We start from the raw sequence: 27,736 nt of genomic DNA, 5'->3' as shown, positions 1-27,736 counted from the left end.
ATGCATGATTATACTGATAAAAAAAAAAAAAAACATATGTGCAAAAATATTAGTGATTTCAGGGAGTGTGTTTCACATATAGGGCTGGTTCCTGTCTGGTATTAAAAACCAAACCTGATTTACTGTCTGTCACCCACACGTGTACCTAAAATGCTCAACATTTACCATTAGAATACCTCCCTTTTTCTTCAGAGTGATGGAGAAAGACTTAATAGTATTTTTTACTATTGTAACGGGCTGTTACTGTTAGTCATTCCATCTGACACTCACAAGCACAGGCATGCACTGTCAGCGCTCACACTCCACATAAACGCTCATACCATCATTACTTCACTTAAGCTGTTGCGGATTCTCTGATCTTGTAGATCTGAGAGGAACATACATGCTTTTGGTCCACAGCTTCTCATACACCAAAATCTCACCAGATACGCTTTTACATTACAAGAAAGGAAGCATATATGAATTTTTATATATTTATATATATATATATTACTTTACATTGTAGCAAAGTGTCATTTCTTTAGTGTTGTCACATGAAAAGATATAATAAAATATTTACAAAAATGTGAGGGGTGTACTCACTTCTGTGAGATACTGTATATATGAACGTCTATGCACATTTATGAATGATTCAATTATTCTCCTGCATCAGAATTTTGAAAATTGACATTTTAATCTGAGGTTTAAATCAGAGATGCTATGAATATATTTGGCATAAAGAAAAAATTGTCTAAACTCTCACTTACTGTTCTTACGAGTCATGGATAAAACTGTATAATGGAAAACATCATGTAAAAATGTGTATTAAGGTATCATCAACATAATAAAAAAGAATATTCAGTTACTTTTCAATAAATCAAATAAACCCCTACTGTGAGAAAGGTCATTTTCATGTATATGCTCATCAGTGCACCTGCCTTTAGAGTGCAATGTTTGCACTGCCATCATAAAGACTTCTTTTTCACACGTACTATATTTTTAAAAGTATCATAAAAGCTTGGGATAGGCAGTGAGACCTTTTTGATCTATTATTGTGGTGAGAACGGGTAGATCTGGCCAGGCTTCAAATGAAGCAACTCAAAAAGCCCACCTGCACAGGTGTGTGTGGGCATGTGCATGTGTTTGTCTGTATTCAAGTGCTGAAAAGCTCATCGTCATCATCTGACCGCGAGTACATTTTCCTTTGGGCTCCACGTGCTGCATTTTTGAAACGCTACTAATAAGATGAATCACTCCCTAATGAGGGGTTTTCTCTGCACTGATGATGTCACCTATAGCTGTAATTCTCTCTCTTTCTCTCCCACACACACACACCGTTAACACTAAAGTGAGAACAATACTGTCGTTTCCCGCCAATTGAGCTGCATATTAAAGCCGAGGGAAGACTGCAAGCATTGTGTGTTCAGACAGAAATGACCTCATTATTCCAGTGAGTAACACTGCGCTTTCACGCCGTTCTCTTTCCTCTCTGTAAGACACTGCGGATAAGAGGTACAACTCAGACAATACTGTTCACAAACCCCCTGCGCACGTGACCGCTTTGCTAATTGCACTAATCTTGTGTGTAAAAAAGTACAATAACAACCCAGACAGATCATGAATATCGTCAATGCATTTCACTGGTGTGTACGGTATGGTTTATTCTTTCTTTGAATAATGTCATTCATTCTAATGACAGCTTGAAACAGGAGTGGCTTAAAAACAGATGTAAAAGATCAAACACAGTCTTGTCACTTTTGTATAGAAGCTTGTTTCTGCCACGGGATAAACCATTAAAAACCTTTTAATCTAACAATTCTGATTATCAGTATTGCAAGATATAAACTTGCAATTGCAAGTTATAAAGTCAGAATTACAAATACAAACTCGCAATTGTGAGAAAAAAAGTCAGAATTGCAAGTTTATATCTCACAATTCTGACTTTTTTCTCACAATTGTGAGTTTATATCTCGCAATTCTGACTTTTTTTCTCGCAATTGTGAGTTTATATCTCGCAATTGTGAGTTTTTTTTGCAATTGTGAGTTTATCTTGCAATTCTGACTTTTTTCTCGCAATTGCTAGTTCATATCTCATTTCTGACTTTGAAACTCTGTTCTAACTTTTTTTCTCACAATTGCGATTTTATATTTTGCAATTCTGACTTTTTTCTCACAATTGTGAGTTTATATCTCACAATTCTGACTTTTTTCTCAACAATTGTGAGTTTATAACTCGCAATTCTGACTTTTATTCTCTCAATTGCGCATTTATATCTCGGAATTATGACTTTTTTCTCGAAATTGTGAGTTTATATCTCGCAATTCTGACTTTTTCCTCACAATTGTTTATATATCTCGCAATTCTGACTTTCTTCTCGCAATTGCTAGTTCATATCTTATTTCTGACTTTGAAACTCTCAGTCCTAACTTTTTCTCGCAATTGCGAGTTTATCTCGCAATTCTGACTTTTTTTCTTAGTTTAGTTTTGTCTGTCAAATATTTGAGGAAATGATTTATGCATCATGGATAACTTGTATGAATATGAATGAAATTAGGTTGTTATTTAAATTATTATTAATAAATATTATTTATTTTTGTTTATAAAATGATTATTGATTTTTCTGTATTACATTAGATATTCAGACTTTTATATGCTACAAAGCTTTTTGTTTATTTCAAATAAATTGTTCTTTTGAACTTTATATTCATCAAAGAATCCTGGAAAAAAAAAAGTATCACGGTTTCCACAAAAATATTATGCAGCACAACTGTTTTCATTGATAATAAGAAATGTTTCTTGAGCAGCAAATCAGCATATTAGAATGATTTCTGAAGGGTCATGTGACACTGCAGACTGGCGTAATGGCGCTGAAATTTCAGCTTTACCATGACAGGAATAAATAACGTCTTAAAATATAATAAAAGAGAAAACAGTTCTTTGAAATTGTAAAATTATGTAACAATATTGGGATTTCTACTGTATTAAAATACAATGCAGATACAAATCAATGCCACCTTGGTGAACAAATTTTTAAAAAATTTAACGACCCCAAACTTTTGAACTAAGTAAATATAGTCCCTGGTGACTGTAAGCTTTAATTATATGGAAAAGAGCAACATGGACATTGTTGAAAATTTCCCTTCATTCATGTGTTCCACAGAAGAAAGTAGGATTTGAAAAGAGTAAATGATCACAGAATTTCTTGAACTGAACTCTTCAAACCCCTAAATATAGATTAGAAGAATGGACAAGTGTTTCCTCTGAGTCTTTTGCAGGTGTTTGTTATACTGCTGCCGCTGATCTCACCCACCAGATGCTTACTGACCCATCCATCAACACAGAGTCCTGTTTACCCAAATACCTTCATCACTGTCACTCAGAGGAAGAGAAAAGAGGAAGGAGAGAGGAAGATGTGGGCCACTCAGCAGTGCTCCGCACATCTGCTCAGTGATAAACACAACAATGCCACGGTGACCACTAATCTTACACACAAGATCAAGGACACGGGAAAAAAATTACAACAGCACACAGAAAGCAGGGGAAAGCAATGAAAGAAAGAGCCTTTGTTTTAGTATATGAAGACGACAAAGAGTGCAGGAGATAAGGAATCAAAATGGAAAACAGGAAACCACTTATCTGTATTTCCATGCTTTGGCTTTATCTAAAACTCGGATATGAAAGATCATTCAGATCTGAGGTCTGATGTATAAAGTTGCATAAGCACAAACTGGGCGCTGAAATGTGCATATGAACAGGTTTGTAGGCTAACATTAAACACGTTAATATCATATGGGTGGGAATATGCATATGGAAATGATACTCAGATGAGGATATGCATAGTAAACTAGGCATTGTAAGTTCCATGGTTATTTTAGGGAGGAGACGGGGTGGGGATGCATTTGCGCACAATCTTCTGCTGATTAGGAATCAGGGTTTTTTGCTCAGGTTGTGGCGTATACATACGGTTTTCCAAATCTGAAAACACTTGTGCGTACATGCACTTTTAGGATGAAATCTTTAAAAAGACCTTCCTTCACGGGGATAATGGCAATTTTTTTTTGTTAAACTACATTAACTACATTTGCTAAACTACATTAAAGGGAATGTTTTTACATTTATCCAAACTAGCCGTTAGTTAATGGGGGGTTGCCAGTTGTTTTTTTAGAGTGTTCTAGATAGTTTCTAGAGGGTATCATTTATGGATTCAGCACAAATTATGGGAGATGAGATTTGCAGCAAATTCAAGCCCAAAGAATACTTTGTTTTTATGCAGACTAGGCTAGGGCAGTGTTGCCAGGTTTTCACAACAAAACCTGCCCAATTGCTAAAAAAAATCATGTTCCAGGGGGTAAAATCCACGTTTTTGGCAGGGTTCCCCTGGTGAAATTCGCATTCCATGGGCTAAATATCATGTTATTTGGAGTGGCTTCAAACCGCGGACATGAAAAACAACCCACGGCAACTGGACTTGGCAACACTGGGCTAGGGTATGTGTGTATAGAACATGTTACGTAATTAAATTTCGTCATTTATTTATTTATTATTTTTTTTTTTTTTATAACCGCACATACTTTGGCTATGTTTCAGGTAATTTTTTATGCCCTATGGCTAGCAAACAAAAACAATCTAGCATTCATTTTAATCATGGCTTGAAAAATGAAGTCGATGTGGTTTTTGATTTAACGGTTGTCAAAAACAGTCAGCTTAAGGTAGTTACATGTATTATGCAGTTAAATGTCAAAATAACTCCAATATCATACAATAGAGTTGTGTAGTGTGGGGGTATATTAAGCGCGATCTGCTGTGATGTCACAATCGTTTTGCATTGTGGTCTATGGACCGGCCTAAAGTGTACATAATAGGTGCGTTTGACTGCACAGTATATACATTTGTGAATTTCTGTCATGACCATTATTTTATACGATTATGAAATAATATGGCTTGCTGTGCGGTTATATGGTTGAGACAGATGTGTTTTGTTCGTGAGATTTACTATTACAATTGCTGGAGAATATGCCTCTCGAGACACCACAAACTCCGACTAAAACTAAAACTGCTGCACTATTTTGAAAAATTACTTTGGACGCGGACTCATTTGTCTGTGAAAGTCTAATGTATACAATCATATACAGTTTTACAACATAAACACTGCTCAGATTGCATAATTTCTTGAAGAATGATGATTGAGAGCAGATCATTCAGAAGAAATGTGATGCAAACAATGGATAATATATATATTTCATGGATTTAACGCTTTTGTGGACAAAAAGTGATGTTTGTTTTTCAATGGACACTCATGAACATTTTACCCAAGTGTGACAGATTGGATTCATCTCGCAATCGCCATTTCATTACAAAGGTTGTCGTTTGCACACCCGACAGAAATTACAATTACTGTTGGTGGAGCATTTATATCGTAAAAAGACAATCAAATGATATAACTTGTTATCTTTATTAATATTTTAGATAGTGTCTAAGATAGATAACTTCTTTAGCCTGCTAACATGATCACGATGGTATCAGCAACCAGGCACCTCAGTTCCAATCACGTCCCGCCCATTTTCTTTTGCCCATTTTCTGGTAGTGACGCGCTGCCAAAATGGCAACGGCTGCTTTTTCACTTCAAAAATGCTCTTCAGAAATCTACGTTTTGTTCATGGAAAAAAAAAACCATTTGGATGTTTTCTGACCGTTGAAAAGATGTCTCTCCGACACATCCCGTCATGGCTGAAAAATACTTCCAAAATGAAATTTGAATGGACATCGTGGCGTTTCTCATTAATTAATGAATTAATATAGATTGAACACATAGCTAAAAGTCAAAGTAACAATTCTACATGCAACCCTAGAGAATTGTAGACATGTACAAACGTAAACGTATCTGAATGCATTTTAGGAAATGTTTTGTGTTACATATTTTTACCGATTTATGCCGTCCTACCGCGGCTGTTTTTGGCCAGGGACACGTTGTTGCTGTTGGACCAATGTTTGCTGGGGATGGTTCTTTACCATATCTCCTGATGAATGAACAACTCAGAACCGAAGACTCGGCAGGAGAACTAATCATTTCCCTTTCCAGTACTACAGCTTTTAGGGGTGTGACGTGACAAAAAAACGAATGACTTGGATCGGGAGGTGAGGTGAATTAACAGCATAGCCTGTTTCTGTTTCTCATAATTTGGCCTTGGCTGCATAATAGATTTTCTTATTCTAAATGTGATCAATGTTTGCATAAGTTGGGGAATTTGGCTATTAACATGTAACATTTCAATTATATTCTGCTGAAATGAACAAAATGACTCATCCTTCATTTTGCTGAACGAAATCTGAGCAGAAAATTTCATCTAGCTCCTTCTGATGGTGGGAGGAGGAGTTGAAACAAGGAGGTGTTGTTCAAATCACTAACCCTAAGTATGCACCCTTAGCAAGCACCACTAATGATTTAGCATACTTCAGTCAACAACCGTGCATGTGCAAACACTGTAAGATCGAGACTTGGCCTTGAACAATGCAGATAAGGTTGTACTAGGCTGTTCCTAAGAGCATTCCAAACTGTGACACACATGTAAGCATGTTCCTGCACGAGTGTCAGATCTTAGATATCAAAACAACGCTTTATTCTCATGCTGATTACAGCAGGTCTCGTACTCAAACATGATAGTTGTGCAACATCATTGGTCTTGACCTCTTCAACTGCGCTCACACGCAAGTTCCCGTCCTTCACCGTGCAGATGTTGTTTGACGTATGACAGTAGTGTCTATGAGTAAACGCTGGCATATTTAAGCATATTCGTGCATTATCTAGGATAAGCCACCACCCAAATGCTCCTGCAATGATGCACAATAGGTTTTGGTTAGCAGCCAAACAAGGCTTACCCTGAGTATAGGCTTTGATGTCCTCTCTGACCTACTGGTGCAGACCAGGGTTGAGGAAGCTCCTTCTGAATCGCGAGCTTGCCAAGCCACAAGACGGTTCAAGCTAGTTCAAGTTTATGTTGCGCATAGACTCAAAATTAATTGGTAAATATTTTTTTCCTTACATTTTTAAAATTTCCTGGTTGTCCATGACTGTGAATCAGGCTACTTGAGAGCAGTTATTTTAATATTATTAAACTTTTACAGTATTTATTAATATCATGAATTAGCTTTTTTTTTTTTTTTTTGTATTTTTTGAGTGTACATTTTTGAAATTTTATTTGCTTTTTTCGTCATTTTTACTAGTTTTAGTCTTAAATATTTCTTTATAGCTTTATTTTTATTTCAGTTTTAGTAATTTTAGTACTTTAAATTTAACTTATTTTATTTCAGTTAGTTTTTTTAAGTGAAAGTTTTCCTATAATTTTTATATTTTATTACATTTCATCCATATTTCAATGAATGCAAACTTTTAAATAGTTTTATTTAACAATAACAATGTTGTTTGAGAGAAAGGACATTTAAAGAGATTTTTATTTCAAGTCAGTGCGAAGTTTTTTTTATAAAATTTTAACCAATTTTACTTCTATAAGGTGATTCTAATTAAAACAGGATATTCAAGGAGAAAAAAAAAAATGTTGGATGGGACTAAATTTGATCCATTCCGAACTTGTTAGATTATAAAAAGTAAGAGTTGCATACTTGAATATAATATTTTGCTGTTTGTTAGCATTATTAGCAAGTTGCTTTATTTTGCTGAAACATTGCAGATGCTTTGAAAACATGAGATCCCACCCTCCCTTCAGAGCGTCTCCAAAGCCACACCTTTCCAAACATCATCATTACAATAATAATGACCGTTAACAAATTACAGAGCTCTTGCTTGTACCACCTGACTGCTGCAGATTAATTTCAGCGTTGATAGTGTTGACATAGAAATGTGTGAATCTGAATCTGAGCACATGAACAATTCTGGGTAGAACGTCACGGGTTGCAGCCTTGTAATTACAGTTACAACATGGCGTGAACGCGGCTTAAGCATGTTGTTTTGGTTTAGGAGGAACTGTAAAAGGCGGCTGCTGTTTGTTTGTGGCTCTCGGTGACTGTCTGTCTACAACTCTTCATAGTTTGTAAATGCATATGTTGACAGGCAGGTAAGACATCGTATCGGACCGAATGCAATGATTAGATGAACATTTTTTGGAGACTTCCACGGAACATATATGTAATTTTTTTTTTATATTTAGACCACTTCTATTATTGATTGCTATCAGGATGCGAAGAGAGTTTCAACCAGTATAACACAAAGTGTTATATAAAAAAAAATTGCCTACCCTACCTTTAATATAATATGTCTTGCTTAGCTGCAAGGCTGTTAGCATAATACATTGTGACATAAAAAAAAACACAGATGGAGAGTTTTCTCATGCTACACCACTACATGTTGGAAAAAATTAGCTTGTTACTGGAAAATCGGCACTATTTTAAGAATAGCTGAGCTAATGTCACGCTACAAAAAAGTTAAGTTAGCAGCATCGCTACATACAGCTAGTTACTCCCTGTCACTGAAGGAGAAACAAGAGACTCTAGTTAATATTTCATAAACACATTTTTGGTACAACTTACAAGTGCTGTATAAAAGCACTCCTTCCAGGTACAACAAACTCGCTCAACCACACCTTTCTTTCTTTCTTCCATCTTAGGGTCTCCTTATTAAATGGCTTACAGGGATGAGATGAGACATGCACAAACACAAACACACACGGTCTATGTATGATAAGAAAATACGCAAAGCCAGTAATTGGAGGATGGTGAGAGAAGTCTAGTCTGTCTCTTTGTGTAAACTGTCTGGACTGCTCCTGGGAATTTCCCTTAATTTTTTTATCCTCGCTCAAGCATTGCAACACACTGTTATTCTTGTGAGGGCTTGAGGGCTTGTCTCTGGTGGCAGAGGTCTTGATCTGTTAATTCCTCCGGACACACTGAAGCTCTGCAGGAGCCAGAGACATTGGGGATGATGAACAGTGCACGAAATGAGAGAGACGGAGGAGGAGGCACAGAGAAGAGGGTCTTTTTCCTCCCCCATCAATAATACTTTTGTATCTACATTTACATTTTTTTGTCCACTCATGAGTGCTTCAGAGCAAATCAAAATAACTGATGCCATCACTCCATTGCCAAGTTCCATTAATGAAGAACACATTTTGGTCCCACTGTTCTGGCACTGATGCTGCATGGCATTTCAAGACATGTTATTTCTCACTTGCTCAACTTTCACTTACTTTCAAAAGACCCAAAAGTTTGGGACTCTAAGTTTTCGATTTTAACTTATGTCTCCACATTTTTCAAGGGGGAGGGGGAGTCAAGATAATGTGTCCACAAATTGTGTAGTGTTCATCCCCATGATTATTCATTTTAGGGAACTAATTAATACAACAGGGCCACAATTTTTCTAGGGGTATGTTTACAAGTTTTTCCTTTGCGTTTTTCACGTACAGGCGACAACATTGTCAAAACAATCCCAGGTCACACGGATCTACGAAAATGGCTAAAATGTGCTGCATTATTCATGCCAGGCCAGTAGTTGGCAATGTCACTTTGTAAAGAAAAACTATACGCCTATAGACTTAACAAGTAATACACATGCGCACAACATCACCATTTTCACAATTTTTTTTTTTTTTTTCATTTTCAAAAACGTGCATTTTGTAACCAGTTTTCAAAAGTTTGTGTTTCAGGCCCCCAAAATGCCTTTGATATGTAAATTATTTGCCAAAATGCATAAAAGTTTTCTGGGGTTTTTTCTGAAACAAGGGACGAATTAGTGAGTTGTGGAACGAATTCTTAATTAATGGCCACGATATTTTGCTTTTCCCCCCACATGTCATGTGCAGGGCTAACAAATTAAAACATGGCAATTATTAAGCTAAAACAAGGGATTAATTAATAAAATGTGGTCCATTTTTTTTTTTTTTTTTTTTCTTCAAATTTACATAAAATTGTCTACAAAATTTCGATTTAATGACTACAAAATATTTTGTTTTTAAAATGTCAAGTGGTATAACCATGAAGTAGAATACTAGGGCTGGGGCAAAACATCGATTCGCGATACAATGAATCTGGATCGATTCTGATATTTTCTCTCTCAAATTGATTCTGAGCTTAGTTTTAACAGCAGATGGCGCTCTAGGCTAGTTTTTAACTGCACACTCAAATCAGTGTTGCCAAGTCTGCACTTTTACACTGTTGCTGCGGGTTGTTTTTAATATCCATGGGTTGAAGCAACCCCAAATAACATGATGTTTAGCCCCTGGGATGCGAATTTTACCAGGAAACCCGGATTTTACCCCCTGGAACGCGATTAGGCTAGATTTGAGAAGCAATTGGACGGGTTTTGTTGTGAAACCTGGCAACCCTGACTCAAATGCTCACAAAGAAGAGTCAGTAATACCAACATTTTAATATCAACAAATCACACGATCAAGGGTCTAAAGTGGTTTTTTTTCTTCGTTTTTTTTTTTTTTTTTTTTTTGGTCACATGATGACAAACTGGCCTCTGCATGTTGGTTACACCACATTGATTTTATTAAGTTTGTCAGATAATAATATTATTGTTACATAAAGTATAATGTTTTAAAACAAAATGGCTTTGATTTAATTCTCCTTTTGCATTCCACAGAAGAAATAAAGTCAGGTTTGGATTCGGAATGACATCAGGGTAAGTAAATGGTAACTGAGTTTTCATTTCCGAACCCTTCCTTAAAAGTCCCTTAAGTCAAGAGCTTGACCAGCTAGCAAGTGTGCAGTGTTTGTGCACGATAGAAGTTCAACTTATTATTCTCATGCTTGGATGGATGGGAAGGAGAGCAAAGGTTTTTGGTTTTGGCAGGAATCCCAGCTTGGCATGGACCGCTGGTGCTCGAGGTATGTGTGGGTATCCGTGTGTCCAAGTGTGTCTGTCTTACAGAAAGGTACAAGTATGCATCTGCGTGCTCCGTAGAGGTTTCCCACACACATTACTGGTAGATGTGGTTGTGCCGTGACTCATTCTCTTTGGCAAGGCGGGATCTCAAGGGACTTCAACTCCCATAGTCCCTTTTTTTCTCCGCTTATTTTTACCACAACCATAACAAATGTCCCCTCATTTGCTTTTCCTTTTTCCTACATATCAAACTGTCGCTAGATATCCATCCATATCAAAACGTCCTTCTGAATCAGCTCTTTCGGTTCAGCTCATCTGACCTCGTTCCCCTTCCCCCTCCATCTTCATTGAGATGTCAGTCATGAACTACATAGACGCTGGATTTCCAGATTCTTCACCTGCTGAAGCTTTAGTGTGTGTGCGTGGGTCCTCACACATTCCTCTCCATCTTACGGCTAAAGCCAGGGTCAGGAATGCAACTCATGCTTGTCACACACACACACATACACACAAACCCTTGTATGTAAGGAAATGGAAACATGCACAACCATAATGCATTTTGTTATATAAGAAAACGCCAAATGTTTTATTCCGAGAACCAATCTGTGGTATGAGCGGAATGGATGGAAAGCTTCCAGAGAATTCCATTATTCACCTCACCAAACTGCCCCAAACCCAATTTGGAAGCTAGTGTGTGTGCCATGTCTATTTTATCTACTATTGTTTCAACTCTAGGACATGTGCTCTCCTCCTGTTGTCTGCTGTCTTCACCTTTTCCTTTTTTTTCCCTGAAGTCTATTCAATGTTGTCTTCTTTCTCAAAATTTCTTCTCAATAGTTGTCTGTCTGTGGTGCTTCCTGTCTCAGTGGGGCTAATTAAGGATTCACCCATCTAAAACTGAGGAGAACACTGGCTTCAGTAGACCCTGAAACTCGCTCACCCTATTTCTCCTGTTAGACATTATCTGACAGAACATAGCTAATGTAAACACTGTCTGAATCTGAACTAAATGTGTTAACTATTAACTTTCCAATAGCTCAGAGGAAATTACCTTGCTAACTCAACTCCAGAGTCTAAATATAAAGGAAAATAAAGACATTTTTCAGTCTCCTGAATCTGGTTTCTTTCAAATATAACACGCAACGCTTTAGTTTGGATATCACGTCCACACTTGTCAAATTGGAAATCTGGAGCGAAGTGGAAATCATTTCTGTCTTCATTAGCAAAGTGAAACATCCGATTTAAAGTCGTGTTTCATTTCTGAAAAAAATTGTGAATCTTTTAGCCTAAGTGAACGGTATTTTTTTAAGAATCGGTTAAGCGACACTCGTCTTCACTTACTGACGTAACGATGTAACCAAGGGTCACTTAATGAATCTTTTTTTTAAGTGGTTAAAAAGATTCGAGTCACTGAAATGAATCAAAATCCCCACCTCTGCAGATTTTCACTGACGCGGTGACTTGAAAGGCTGGTTAGCAGAAATTACCTCGTCCTGAGGGGGCGCGCGGCTCGCTGAGTTTAAGTTGAGGAGATGAGAGAAGCGCCAGTTCATTCACTGTCAGATCCCCTCCACGCCGCGAGACCTGTTAAAGTTTGAACCAAATCAGTTTTATATGAGGACACAAAGTGTGGACGCGGTGCATTAAATGGACTATTTTGGATAACTGTGGACTCTTTATTCCTTGTTTTTGAGTCTAGGATTACCTTTGGATTTAGATTTTATGAATTTTAAAATAAAATTCAGAAGCGATGCGGTCAAGGATGAAGGATCGCTTCATTCATGTTTTCTTTTTTTGTGAAATGATCTCGCGCACAGTTTTGTGGGTCTGACTATTGTAATTTAATGGATTAAAAACGACAGTAGCTTATAAAAAGGGATTCGTTTGATTTCAGAGTCATTTTTAGGGCTTTCTCAGACTCCTTAGAGAGATTTGTCTGTGGAAAGGCATGTTCCCTGGCTCCACGCCGGTTGGAGCATCTTTGCGGCTCCGGTCGGGAAGGTTTCGCCTGCGCTGGGACACATTTGGACCACAGGGGAGATGAGAACCGCGCTGATCCACTTTCTCTTCTGCTGCTTCTCTCTGCTTTCAGCAGCCGCTGAGGTAAGACCAACATCTGAACACATATTCATTGGGGAGAGGGGAAGAGGAACTCTGTTTCTCATTAGAGAGAGAGATTCCTTTATAAATGATGCATGATTGTAAATCCTGTCACTACACGTTCTTCATTAGATCTTTAATGGTCATACAAGTAACACATTCGTATTGCTCGTAAACTTTTTCTAAAATCTACTTTTTAAACACAAGTTAGTTATTCATGTTGGTTAGGCTGCTTACAATTTAAAAAAAAAGACACTTTGTAGCAGTAAGGTCTCATTAGTTAATGCATTAACTCACATGAACTAACAATGAGCAATGCATTTTTTACACAATTAACCTTTGTTAGTGTTAGTTGGTTCACTGTGTTAACTAATGTTAACAGATACAGCTTTTGATCTTAAACTGTATTAGTAAATGCTACATTACAATTAACATGAACAAAGATTAATAAATGCTGTAGAAGTATTAATTAGGTTAACAAATTACCGCTTATTGTGAAGTTATGAAAATATACAATTTTATACAAATGTTTTGATGTAATGACTTTAAACATTTAAAGTGGTGCAACCTTGAGATACAAAGTATTTAAATACTTTTAAATACATAATCTACTAAAAAACTTAATGGGTTTGGTCCACAACTGATGCATTTTTATTCATTTTAATTTTTGAATAACTATTTTCTTCCACAGGAAGCGCCGATTCCCCAAGAGCTGATCGAGAGACTATCTAACAGCGAGATCCGCAGCATCAGCGACCTCCAGAGGATCCTGGAGATTGACTTCGTAGGTAAAGTCTTGCTGTTTTTTTCTGATTATTTGACAAGAGGAGTGGGTAGGGTGAATACGTTCTAAATCCCAGACCTACTAGGCAATAGCAGTTAGCTGTGATTCATATCTGTGTCTTGAATCTATTCTAAAGGAAATAGATTTCTTCAGATTTATTCACTGTTTTGTTTAGTGGCCCTTTCTGCAGGTTACATCGTAATATAGTATAGTTGATGACAAGTTAATGAATGAGTCATTGAAACATTCACTCAACCTTCTTGCTAGCTGTTTGCTAAACAATTTGCTAAATAAGGAATACAACTACCACTGAAATGTGAGTTGCGCTAAATCTGAGAATTGTTGTAGTCCCTGATCGGTCATTTGTTCACTTAAAAAGATTTTAAAAGATGAGTGAAACCCAACTAATATCAGCACAATGTGTCACAAAGTGTTGAGGTGCAATGTTAGGAGAACAAGACTGTGGGAAATATCCATTCAGAGGAGACTCACTCAATCTTTTACTGCATTCAAAGTACATGGACCTCGGCATTTAATCAAGTTTAAACCAAACGCCTCAGCACCTGTTGCCTAGAGACCGCAGTCCCGCTCCAGCACTCGCGGCGCCGCATCAGCATTTGAACTTGGTAAATGATGTCATGTTTTGGATGCGCCAACATTCTGAACTTAATACGCCCCTTGAAAAGGTGGTTACAGTAACTCTTTAAATTGCATGAGAGATAATTCGATAACTCCGTTAAGCATGTTTTGTGTATAAATGTAAAAAATAAAATAAAAAATAATATTTTTTTTAAAATGTTAAGTTTAAAATTCTCTGACCTACAATGACAAAATGTTTGATATTCAAAATTACAACTGAGAGTGATGACATCATTGCAGCATTTGCATACTACATTGTTATTGGTCTTATTTCTTGCATTTATTTGCATTCTCAATCGTCATTTGTCTTTTTTTGCGTCTTTTTAATTACCTACAGCTGCCTTTTACGCAGTAAAGATGCTCTTCGACTAGTTATTCATACAATGATATCTATGAAAATATGGAATTTTGCACATCCCACAAATCATTTTTAGGGAAGCCCAGTATGATTTGCCTGGTTTTGGATCACCTGATTTAATGGCGAAGACCGAAACCTAAAGGGTTAAAATGTCCTCAGTGCCTCAAATATAAACTTCCAGCGCATCTAATGAGGAAATGCTGCAGCCGTAACGATATGAGTCTCAAATTTGATTTCGCCCATAAGCGCTGTAATTGAAATGCAAACAGCTGCGTCTGTGTGGCTGGTGCCTGAGGGAGGTCAAGAGACTCTCTCCATTATACTGTTGTCATGCTGCCTTTATGAGTTGAGTGCGGCTGAATGCCAGCACTGCTGTAATGTATTATTCATGTCGAATTCCTCAGTTTGTGTGGATCTCTGCGTGCGAGTGTGTGTCTGTGTGTTTGCGAAAGAAAAGAGGCTGAAGCTCAAGTAGTGTTTGCGTTTGTGAGGTCTGTTGCTCCGCTAACGACTGTGTGAAAAGGCGAGCGGGACGGTCGGCCACGGTGCTCAAGCCTGAATTAAAACCACCCTCCTCCTCCATTGGGCTGGTTTCCGGGGGCAACAACAGGGGCATCTGTGTCCCCCGTCGTCTCGCTGTATGGCTGAATGGCTCTGTGGATTCGGAGAACAGCATGATTAAATACTGCACACTTTGGTCAGACTAACTAACCAGACGTCCTTAAAGCATTTTAAATGACACAATCCTTTCCGAACATCTTATTGTTGAGTCTAGATTTCCTCCGTGTGTCCTCGGGCAGTGCATATATTTGCTTTGTGATCTGCGTATAAAGAAAGTTTTTCGAATGAAGTGTGCTGGCAGGTTGGCAGACACCTTTATTCTTTACTTGGTAATCAGACCGGGTTTTCTTCGTTTCTTCCATCAGGCTGGTGGAGGCGGGGGTTCACAAAGAGGTTCAAGGGCACTCTTTTTTTACAATAGCGAGGGAGGGATTGTGCATTGGATGGTAGCTTGTTCTACAAGCCAAAATATGTTGCTTAAACACGGTTGACTTTGTGCTTCATTGACTTCTTTTGATGCAGAGAATGAGGTGCTGGAGGACGTTAAACAAGGCAACCATAAGGAGCATCTGTATGACAGCAGAAACCTCAAGAGCTCACACGCACACTCTAGACGCAAGAGAAGCATTGGTAAAAACACACACATTAACTCACAGAACAGTAGCTTTGCAAAGTGTGTGTATGTTTATGGGCTACTGTGTGTTTAGAGGAGGCAGTGCCAGCCGTCTGTAAGACTCGTACAGTGATCTACGAGATCCCACGCAGTCAGGTAGATCCCACGGCTGCCAACTTCCTGATCTGGCCTCCGTGTGTCGAGGTGAGACGATGCTCAGGCTGCTGCAACACCAGCAACATGCGCTGCCACCCGTCCAAAAAACACCACCGGACTGTGAAGGTGAGAAAACATCTTTCCCTATATATACACCTTGAACATTTCATTCATTAATACACTTTATTCACTATAGTTTAAAAAAAAATGGTAATACAATGACAAGATCTCAGAGTAAACTGTGTTAGAAAAAATTAGATAAAACTTGAGCAAAACATGGTCAAGTTAAAGTGTCTGAAAAATTTTTGGTTCAAAATTATCAATTTTGCTGGTAGTCCACTGTATGAAGAATTTTTGGGTATGTCACAGTTTACTTTATTTTGCTATCCTCACTTATATTAATGAGCTATAGTGTCCTCCACCCACTAGTAAAAATCTATCCAAAATGTCTAATGTCTAATCTATCCAAAATGTCTATAATTTTTGGTTTGACTAAAATTTTATTTTTTATGTATACAAATATATATATAATTGATATAATGAATTATTCAATAATTATTTTATTTTTTTTCTTATTTTTTATAAATGATTTTCCCATAGTTTCAAAGACCAGGTTTAAGCTAGTCCTAGACTAAAATGCATGTTCATGGTGACCCGAGTTCAATTCCCTTCTCGAGGTCCCTTGCCGATCCTACCCCCCTCTCTCTGCCCAATGCCTTCCTGTCTGCTCTTTACTGTACTCTCCAAATAAAGTCACAAAAAGGCCTTTATGTTTTATACCATATCATGTTTTATATATCATTAATATAATATATTATTGTATAAAATGATTATTACAAAATAGAAATATATATATATATATATATATATATATATATATATATATATATATATATATATATATATATATATATATATATATATATATATATATATATATTATTCATTTATAATTAAAATACTTTTTAAAACATAAATAACACACACACACACACATATATATATATATATATATCATTTATTTTATATATAATATTTATAATTTATATTTTAATATTTAAATTATTACTCAGTTATAATTTTAAATAATTTGGAAAATTTAAAATATTTAATGAATGTATACATATAATTTGATATATTACATTTGATATATTCTTAATATAAGATATTATTTTATAAAATTAGTACTATAGTATTATTATTATAAAATAGAAATATTTATAATTTATATATATATATATATATATTTATAAATATTAAAATGATTATTTAGTTTATTATTTAAAATAATTTTTAAAATATAAAAATATTTTATTATTTTATAATACATTTATATAAATATATATATAATATTTGTTATTTTAATTTATTATTTTATATTCATAATTTATATTTTAAATATTTAAATTATTTTTTAATTATAATTATTTAATAATAATAATTTGACAATTTTAAATTTAAATTTTTATAAATACGTATTGACCATTAATGTAAAATATTATATACAAATATTATTATTATTATTATTGTTCATTAAAATGAACTCAGGTGTTTTTCTTCCAAGACCAAGTTTTCTGACTTACGCCATCCACATTCATTTTAAAGCGCTACACTTTCTCTGCATGTGAAAAATTGTCTCATTTGTGCCTTTTTATAGGAAATATAGGTGAAAGTCTCCTGCGCACTAGGCTGTGACCGTGTTTGCCACTTGCCAGGCTCATTTTCACCATGTAAAGCTTTTCGCATTTCCCAGATTTAAATGTAACAAGAGTGAGGCGTAGGACGTGCCAAAGGGAGGACAATGTCAATGAGAATTTCAGGGCCGCTGAACACACTGAAAGAGTTTCGGGCCAAACTTCCGTGGCTAGTTAACAAATAGCCTTAACCTTGAGTTAACCGCTGCAAATATCTGTCTGTTCCGCCACGGCTGCGGGGTGTGTTCTATTCCGTTTATCTCGCCAGCAATGTGTGTGAGTGTTCAGACCTGAATAAAGTATTGTATAAATGGGCCTGCAGGGCAGCTGAGTTGGCAGGGAGGGAAGAAGTCTGTCAGTATGATATGAGGTGTGTGTGTGTTTAGAAAGAGAGGTTTGAGGCGGCTCATCTGCATTACAGGAAACCGACCGAGTCACATTTAGCTCTCGCCTTATCTCACCTCTGGAAAAGCAGAGGAAAAATACACTGTTGATAGGGTTATGAGTGTGTGCGTGCAACTCAGGATGTTCTCACACTCTCTCTCTCTCTCAGGTGGCCAAGGTGGAGTACGTACGCAGGAGGCCAAAGCTCCGGGAGGTGCAGGTGCAGCTGGAGGATCATCTCGAGTGTGTGTGCACTTCCAAACATCACTCAGAGTCTCGCATACACACAGGTACGTAAACACTGCTGCCCTTAAAGGTGCAGTAAGTGATTTCTTAGAAACACACCCCTCCCTTCATTGCTCCGCCCCAAAAAAACACAACCACGCAATGCAAGAGTGGATGTGTTTTTATCATAGCTGAAGCGTAGCAAAATAATGCTTTTTGAAAAATAAAACGAAGATGAAAGAACAAAAAATTACATTCAGTACAAGAATATATGAAGAGTTTGGTTCCAAAACGCTATAAATCCATTTTGATTCATTTGAGTAAAAATGTGTTTTCTTTACCAAGAGCAGCAAGATGAAAAGCCCTATTTTCTGTTTCAAACTTTCACATAGCTACGGAAGAGGATTAGGGCAAAGCAATAATAAAAAAAAATAAAACCATCCCGAGATTAAAGTTGTTAAATTTCGAGAAAAAAGTCGAAATAAAATGTTGAGAATAAGCCAATTAAATTATGAGAATAAAGTCATTAAATTATGAGAAAAAAGACATTAAATTATGAGAACAAATTCGTAATTTAACGAATTTGTTCTCGTTATTTAACGACTTTTTTCTCGTAATTTAATGACTTTATTCTCAACATTTTATCTTGACTTTTTTCTTGAAATTTAACGAGTTTTTTCTCGTAATTTAACAAGTTTATTCTCAACATTTTATCTCGACTTTTTTCTTGAAATTTAACGAGTTTTTTCTCGTAATTTAACAATTTTATTCTCAACATTTTATTTAGACTTTTTTCTCGAAATTTAACAACTTTAATCTCGATATGGTTTTATTTTTTTATTATTGCTTGGCCCTAATCCTCTTCCGTACATAGCATCTTTTGAATTTTTTATGTTTTTATAACCAAATGTCAGAAGTTTGATGCTGTCGTGGAACAAGCAACAGTCTGCATTTTTCCTCCTTCCTCTCGAGTGCCTCATCTTCTTAATCCCCTCATGTAAATGATTACATTTCGATGACTTGTGTTTCTTCCCCACCCCAGAAACCACCACAGGTTCATCAATGCCGTCAAAATTAATTTTTCTGTTTTGTTGATCACAAAGTACAAAGCAGATAAGGAAAACTAGGATGCTGGGTTTATTCAGAGCGCCGCCATTACCGTTTACAGTGCGTGGAATAATGCGCTGTGATTGAGCGGATATTCTGCAGAGATTACAGAATAACACGACGGATATTGCATTTCGTGCAAAATTAATGAATTACTTTTTAATACCGACCAGATACAATACTGATTTTGGCAGAAACTCAATTTTTTTTTTAAATGCCGTTTATCGCGTTTTGGAACCAAACTCTTCATATACAAGCAAGACTTTGTTGTTAGTCGCCAGCAGCACACTAGCTCCAGACAAACAATGACACTCAAAACTGTCCTGTAACTATAGCTAACATTAAAACAACAGCACATTTTGATCTGTGAAACAGCAAAACCAATGTTACTCACGTCACGTATGGAGCAGAAACAACGCAACCGTTTTCAGCCCTTCGCGCTTCGCCCTCTCCAGCGCAGGAAAGCTTTTCTAATATTAATGTGGGCCCTAAAGCTCTTGCCTGATCTTAACCCTTCTTTTTCCAGTGATATTCCTCCTCTTTTGTAATGTCTCTCAGCCATCTCTCTTTCTACAGTTTTTCTTCAAATCTCCCTCTTGCTCACTCTCTCTCCTCCCCCATCATGAGTGGACACGCACCTTTAAACACACTCTGGGTCTTTTTAATCATTTGCTTTCCCACACCTTTACTTGTTTTATTTTTCCCTCTCCACCCTTTTTTCCTTCCTCGTCATTTCTCTTCATTCCTCCGCTCAAAGGCCAGCCCGGAGAGCTAAAAAAAGAAGAGGAAATGGAAAATAAGATAAACTGTCTGAAAGCGGCAGTAAAGATTTACCGACTCTATATTTAGACTAATGGTCAGTAAGATAAAGCCAAGTGGACTTATGGGTCATGTTCAGGAGTAGAAGCAGTCTAGAGAGTCTATTTTTGATTTTTATATATATATATATATACATTTTGAATTAAGTATTTTATATGACATTTAATATTATTTATAAATATTTTATAATAAAATGTAGATTTTTTTAAGATTTTTTTTTTGAAAAAACTATATTTTATATAATATTTAATATTATTTATAAAGTATAATTTAAATTAAATTTTAACAATATTTAGTACAAATAAACAGTCAGTAGTAAGAAATTACAATTCAACAGGTGTGCTGTCATATGCTTTTTTTTAAATCTATTATTTTTATTATATTATTAAATAGTATATTATATTATACTATTATTATATTATTAAATATTATTTTAATAATATTTGATAATATTAAAATTTAATTGAATTGCATTTTAATATAAAACTTTAATAATATTAAGACAAATAGTAAGAAAAATTAAGAACCATTGCACACTTCACCCATAGACTTCCATTGTAAGCAGCTTTTTTGTTAGTTCAACAGGTGCCCTGTCAAAGGTCTTTTCAAATCAACAAGGTCTTTTCTCCACAGCAGATATAAGGTGAGCATGGCACTGGATAAAAGAAAGCAGAGGAGGGCCATCGCATCCAATCAGATAACTCGGACTGCACGACAGCCATTGAGTGATATCATCTGAAGAGACGAGGCGGATGTGAACTGTTCAACAATGAGCGAATCAGGGCAGCCTTTTTGGATTACTGTGGACTTTTGATGCACCTTTAGAAGGGACCCGGAGAGAGACTTTGGATTAAAACCCAGGGGAGCTAAGCACACCAAACTAGAGACTGCAATGCCAGAGACTCGCAGAGCCTGAAAACGAACTTCAGTCAGTCGAAAGTACTGATTCCACAATCTTTTAAAGGAGCATCTATCACAACTTTATTTGTGTATCAAATTTTATTTCTTCAGCAAATATATGTATCATCTTATTTTTGTAACTGGCAGTTTTCTATCAACACTCATCTTCTCTTATATATGCCGTAGAATGAACGAGTACAACAAAATGCAATCTACAGTAACTGATACTAATAAAGTGAATACATTTTATTGTGTTTGTCTGACAGACAAAGATGAATATGTCTCAAAGATGAGTATGATTACATGCATTCATTACACCGTTTCCAAACCAGGAACATTGTGATAAATCTTATCTCTTCTGTGACTATCTGGAATGTTTCTCCAAACCAAATGCAACCACATCAAAACGATGAGTGACAAGTCTACTTTAAATATGTGCTACAGACAATCTTATTGAGATGAAAGCGACCACAATCTCATATTTACTATTTTGGGAAACTCTGGTTTTCCATAATTAACTAAGCCAATTGATATTGATCACACATGGTTGTAATTATGAATGTTAAATGTTTAATATCATTTCTACGTATTTTTGTACTACTGATGACACATGGTGATTTATTTAAACACTTTAGAGATATAGTGACAGCTTTGAACATTTAGTTGATTATTAAGGCATCAGGTTTGTGGAACAAAACAACTATTTCCCATAATATTCTGTGGCTTCAGGAGAGTGATAAAATGCATAAAATACACATTAGTGCTAAAAAAAAATCATTTTATTCTGACCAAATTACTTGAACCAAAGTAGCGCATTTACATTTACATTTTTTTTTTTTTTACATTTACATTTAATCATTTAGCAGACGCTTTTATCCAAAGTGACTTACAAATAAGGAGAACAATAGAAGCAATCAAACCAACAATAGAGCAACAATATAAAAGAGCTGTGACTAGTTCCAGTTAGTCTAGCACCGTACATGTAGCAACGTGTTTTTTTATTAGATATATAGAATGGTAAGTGTAAGGACCCTATAACACACCTGGCGCAATGCAAGTGTTTTTTGTAAGTTTCAGCCTGACACAGTTATCATTTTCACATCCAACGGCATGTTGTTTAAATAGCAAATGCATTTGCACCCATCTGTTCACCCCGGGGTGTGCTGGTCTGAAAATGAGGTGTGTTCAGGCGCATTGTTGGCGTGTTGCTATTTTGAGGCAACTGAAATAGACTAGACCAGGTTTCAGTTGGTCAATGGCGCAAAGTCAATGACGCAGTCTATTTCAGTTGCCTCAAAATAGCAACACGCCAACAATGCGCCTGAACACACCTAGTAGTATTTTTTTGTTATTTGAAGAGCGCGTTAGTAATATGTGCCTGGTGCACAACGTGCATACACTCTGCTTATTACACACACAGGGCAGCACACAAACATGCCAAATATTAAAAATAAATAACATGGATATGGATATGGATATGGATAACAATGTAAAAGATTATTATTGTGTGCGTAAAGATAAAAATGCTTTGGTGGGATCCGGCTTGTCCCGCAGTTGGTCTGCTCGCGCACAAGCAGATCCGTTTCCTCACTAGAGAAGCATTCAGTTTTTCCACTTGCAAATTCCACCATGTAAATAGCAAATCCGCCATGGCGCGAACGCAACTGGTTTTTAAAGGGAATGGAAGGTGAGACCAAAACACACCCATTACTTATTAAGAGAATAGGGACAACCCTTTTAGACCATGCTCCGGGTGTGCCGACCATTTTACCCGTTGTTTAACTACTTGCGCCGTGCGCTTTAGACCATGCGTTTAGATCATTAGGGTCCTCTGTATAAATGGGTCAAATGTTGATGAAAAAGATTTGTCTTCAACCAATTCTTGAAAATGGCTAAAGACTCGGGTGGACTCGGCAGGTCATTCCACCAGCAGGGAACAGTCAAGGTAAAGGTCCGTGTGCTTGGGATGGCACCACAAGGCACCGTTCACTTGCAGAACGCAAGCTTTTGGGGGGCACATAAGTCTGAAGTAGTGAGTGTAGGAATAGGGGTGCAGATCCAGTGGTCGTTCTGTAGGCAACCATCAGTGCCTTGAATTTGATGTGAGCGGCATTTGGCAACCAGTGCAAGTTTATGAAGAGAGGTTATGAATAGTTATTTATAGAACAAGAGCTTGGACAAGGAGTTGTGCAGCATGCTACGATAAGAAGGGCCTGATTCTCCTAATGTTTTATAAGACAAATCTGCAGGACTGAGAAGTTCTAGCAATGTGTTCTGTGAAGTTTAACTGATCATCAATCACAACTCCAATGTTCCTGGATGTTATGGAGTTATGGTTGATGAACCTTGCTGAATGGAGAAGTTGTAATGAAGTGTTGGGTTGGCTGAGACCAAAAGCAATTCTGTCTTCACAAAGTTGAGTTAAAGGTGGTGGTCCTTCATCCAGCAAGAAACGTTTGTCAGGCAGGCTGAGATGCGAGAAGCTACCATCATCTGGCTGGAATGAGAGGTAGAGTCATCAGCATAGCAGTGATAGGAAAAACCATGTTTCTGAATGACAGATTCTGGTGATGACATGTAGATGGAGAAGAGAAGTGGTCCAAGCACTGAGCCCTGAGGCACCCCAGTATCTAGATGTTGCAACTTAGACATCTTATCAAACATGGACGAGGAGATACTTGATTGTAGATGGTTTACAATATGATATTATATCACAAATCCCTCAAGTTTCACAGAGAAAACCATTAAAAACTGCCATGGGATGAAGCATCACAAAGGTTATGTATATACCCCGTTAGAAATTTTACATTCCCAGAACATTCTCAGAACGTCCCCACTGGTGTTAAAGATGTTGCCTAGTAACGTTCCCAGTAGAACGCTCACCTCCATAATGGTGACTTCAAACTTTATTATTTTCTATAAAACGCCCACGTAGAAGGCGATGTTCTCATGACCTTGTGCAACTTTGCCTAAAAGTTCTCTAAAAGAGACAAAAATTCTGAAATTTTACAGAACATTTGGGACATAAAACGTCCTCTTTTTGTAATGAAAGTGCTGCATATAAATTCCTTTCATGACTTTAGGGGGGCTTTCCAATATGGTTAATTTTATGGTCACATAAGAATGTTACAATGAGGATATTTGGGACATTAACTGAACATTCCCACATGGTCCTCTGTTGGTCATTTAATAATGTTCCTCATATGAGTTTAGGGGGACGTTCTATTTTGGTTATTTTATGGTCGCACGAGAACGTTACAAAGAGGACATTTGGGAAGTTAACAGAACGTCCTATAGTAATAGTCCCCTAAATATTCCCAGAACGTCTTGAATGTTCTCTGAAGGTCCACTAAATAACGTTCCCCAACCCTTAAAAGAACTCTTCTATTACTATTCTGAGAACGTTTCTAGACAACGTCCTTAATACCAGTGGACGTTCTGAGAATGTTCTGGGAACGTAAAATGTCTAGCGGGGTAACCTGTCACCTAGTAACATTCCCAGAACCTTCAGAGACGGTCACGATGTGGAGTTCTTTTAAGGGTTGGGGGACGTTATTTGGTGGACCTTCAGCGAACATTCAGGACGTTCTGGGAATGTTTCGGGGACTATTACTATAGGAATTTCTGATAACTTCCCAAATGTCCTCTTTGTAATGTTCTCGCATGACCATAAAATAACCAAAATAGAACATCCCCCTTAACTCATATCGGGAACGTTATTAAATGACCAACAGTGGACCGTGTGGGAACGTTCTGTTAAGTGTCCCAATTGTCCTCTTTGTAACGTTCTTTTTTTGACCATAAAATAACCAAAAGAGAATGTCCTCCTTAAGTGCAGCACTTTCATTACCAATAGAGGACGTTTTAGGAACATCCCGAATGTTCTGTAAAGGTTCGGAATTTCCGCCACCTTTTAGAGAACTTTTAGGGAACGTTGCACAAGGTCCTGAGAACATCACCTTCTACGTGGGTATGTGTTCATAGTTTTACCTCTTCAGCTATATGGCATTGCAAGAGAGACACACCTTATTTTTCATGTCATTTTGGACAGACAAATTACTTGTTGCTGTCATCTCGTCACGCCACGCCTGCTCAGCCCTGCTGGTACAGTATGTATGAACTTTCCTGGAGGACTTCTTAAGGCATCTAATAAGTTCTGATTGGTTTATTTCATGCAGCTCTCGTTCTCTAATATGACGATAATTGAGATGATGGAAGCTGCTGTGTCAGGTTTTGGCATATCCAAAGCAAACATAAGCCACACAAACACACACATTCATATCCAAACCACAGTGACCGCTTCAGACCAAACTGTGTCCTGACTGGTCGCCCAGTCCCTGTCTGGCTGCTCCAGAAACTTTGATGGGGCTCCTGGAATTGGCTTGTGCTGAAACTCGGTATTGTTTCAATAATGAGAGCTAATTATAATTGCCAGTTACTGTCACAGACACTAGCGTTCACACACAAAACTGTTGTAGACAGTGATTAGCTGAGAGACAAGGTCAGAATAACGTCATATGATGGTTTGAAGTTTTGTTTCATAACAAGTCTTACACACAAATGCTGTTACATGTTGCTTTGAGGACTTAAACATGCTTTCTCTACGTTAAACCACTAGTTTGGGTGTGTTTAAAGGCCCAATAGAACCAATGTGAGTCATTAGTGTGACTTTGTTGTGGCATCTAAGTGTTCTGTGATGAGCATGTGTGGGTGTGTTTAGTAATACTTAAACCAACACTTCTGCTTTGCTTAAAAACCTAGCGAGCTGTCTATTTAGCATGTGTGCTCCCGACATGAACGTTTTCAAAAAGTAGGCAGCAAACACCAGAAACATACTTGATTATAATGTTTAAATGTCAATTAAAGTACATAAATTTACTATTTTAACCATATTGCATCTGCATTTTTGCTCATTATATTAGCAACATGCCAATGTTAAATTTGGCATGATACCAAAATTGCGATAATCTTTTCTTCCCTATTGTGATGTATATCCAAGTGAATTGGCTTCTCGAACAAGAACAAATTGTAGGGCAGGACTTGATATTGTTCATTGGGAATTGATTGGATTGTTGTAGTTTGATACTGCTGCGATCGCATGTGAGTGACAGGTCGAGGGCACATGAATTAAAATATATATAATGAATTGGACAGATAAATCATTTATAATAAACAATCGAATGTTACATAAAAAATAAGTGTCCATTTTGATTTCTTGTAAGGTGGTGCTTTGCATTTCTATGCTGAATAGAGTACCGCATCATTAGTCTAGTCTCCTATGCGCAAGTTGTTCTGCCTGTGTATCTTTTAAAAAGAGAGGCAGTTCACTGGGTTTTTAAAAAAAAGGTCTGAGCTCATTTAGCCTCCAAATGAAAGTGAGAAAGAGAAGAAGAAGAAGAGAGATCTGTTTCACGCAATTTAAGTTGAAGTACAGAAGCTTAATTCAGCTGTTAAAACTCTGTCATGTGTGGAAATCAGGTTTATTGCGGTTAATAGTGTAAATTACAGAATGGCCTTTTCCAGAATGTCTGATGGATTCGGGTTTCTGACCTCAGATGGAAGCAAACAAAGGAAAGGATACAGGGAATTTGTTTCTCATACTCACATTTCAACCCATTTTCTTTCTTTCATTCTCATTTTCCCTCTCTCTTCTGAAAGCCTTCTTGTGAGTACAATAAACAACCACTTCATTTGTTTTATCCTTACATCAGCAACTGACATCCTTTGATATCGAAGAGAAAGTGTTTCTCCTCCAGGGTAGAACTGAATATAACACAACGTGATTGTTCTTACAGAAAATGCCTTTTGTTTCACAAAGTGTTGATCTGATATGAAAGATCCAACGCTGTGAATCCAGGCCTCCAGGCAGGTATGTCCATTTCCTGTTTTAAGCTATCCCACCTGGCAGCTTTCTGACTGAAGGACTACAAGTAATCTCACATCTTTTGTCACAACATACCTGAGATTGATTCAACAGTGTGATCTATGGTTACTGCAGTCATGCTAAAGCAGGAAGCCATTCATGCTTTACAGTGATTTTACCCCAATTTATGTGGTATCGATAGCTAAAGGCCATTTTAACTGTGGGAAACTTTATGCCACAATGTCAAGTTGTTCTGGGTGTTTTTTGGGAGCATTGCTATATGGTTGTAATTAAATTCTAGCCTCTAAATATTGCTTCAGTACCTCCACCGCTGCAAGTCTTGGAGATTTTCAGCACTGAAAAAAATAACAGCACTGGTGGCAGATTCTTATGTATTCATACAATCGCATTTGTACTTTTATGTACACAATATGTATGCTTTTGGACGAGCCAGATCGTATGAATTCATACAAAATCGGATGCAGTCAATAACGGAAGAGTAAACTGACAGTGCTACGTCTGGTTCTTCAGTGTCTCAGGTCTGCATGTGATGGATTAGTCCAGCTGTGACATTCTACTTTGAGGAACAGGGTAGGTTAATACTCTCGGGGGGAGGGTTGGAGGATTTGATCTGAGATGAGAGAGAATGTGTGTGAGTGAATGTGTGTGTGGTGATAGGGGAGCTACTGAGGCTCAATCAGAGCAACAATGAGGAG

The 27,736-nt window shown here is 37.0% G+C and overlaps 1 protein-coding gene across 2 annotated transcripts; it reads left to right on the top strand.

Moving 5' to 3' along the window:
- Nucleotides 1-12,391: 12,391 nt before the first annotated feature.
- Nucleotides 12,392-21,416, top strand: pdgfaa (platelet-derived growth factor alpha polypeptide a). 2 transcript variants are annotated; one of them, XM_067398752.1, is made up of 6 exons: nucleotides 12,392-12,920; nucleotides 13,609-13,705; nucleotides 15,782-15,889; nucleotides 15,967-16,154; nucleotides 18,276-18,396; nucleotides 20,894-21,416. In XM_067398752.1, the coding sequence occupies exons 1-6, from the start codon at nucleotides 12,858-12,860 to the stop codon at nucleotides 20,902-20,904; spliced, it is 588 nt and encodes a 195-aa protein (XP_067254853.1). In that variant the 5' UTR covers nucleotides 12,392-12,857; the 3' UTR covers nucleotides 20,905-21,416. The 2 variants fall into 2 exon arrangements, with proteins under 2 accessions (XP_067254853.1, XP_067254852.1); XM_067398751.1 differs by having other exon boundaries at nucleotides 20,891-21,416.
- Nucleotides 21,417-27,736: the final 6,320 nt, after the last annotated feature.

Source organism: Chanodichthys erythropterus, chromosome 10 (assembly GCF_024489055.1).
Source record: "Chanodichthys erythropterus isolate Z2021 chromosome 10, ASM2448905v1, whole genome shotgun sequence".
Lineage (NCBI taxonomy): Eukaryota > Metazoa > Chordata > Actinopteri > Cypriniformes > Xenocyprididae > Chanodichthys > Chanodichthys erythropterus.
The sequence above is the reverse complement of the archived record's forward strand: the minus strand, read 5'-3'. Positions and strand labels throughout refer to the sequence as shown.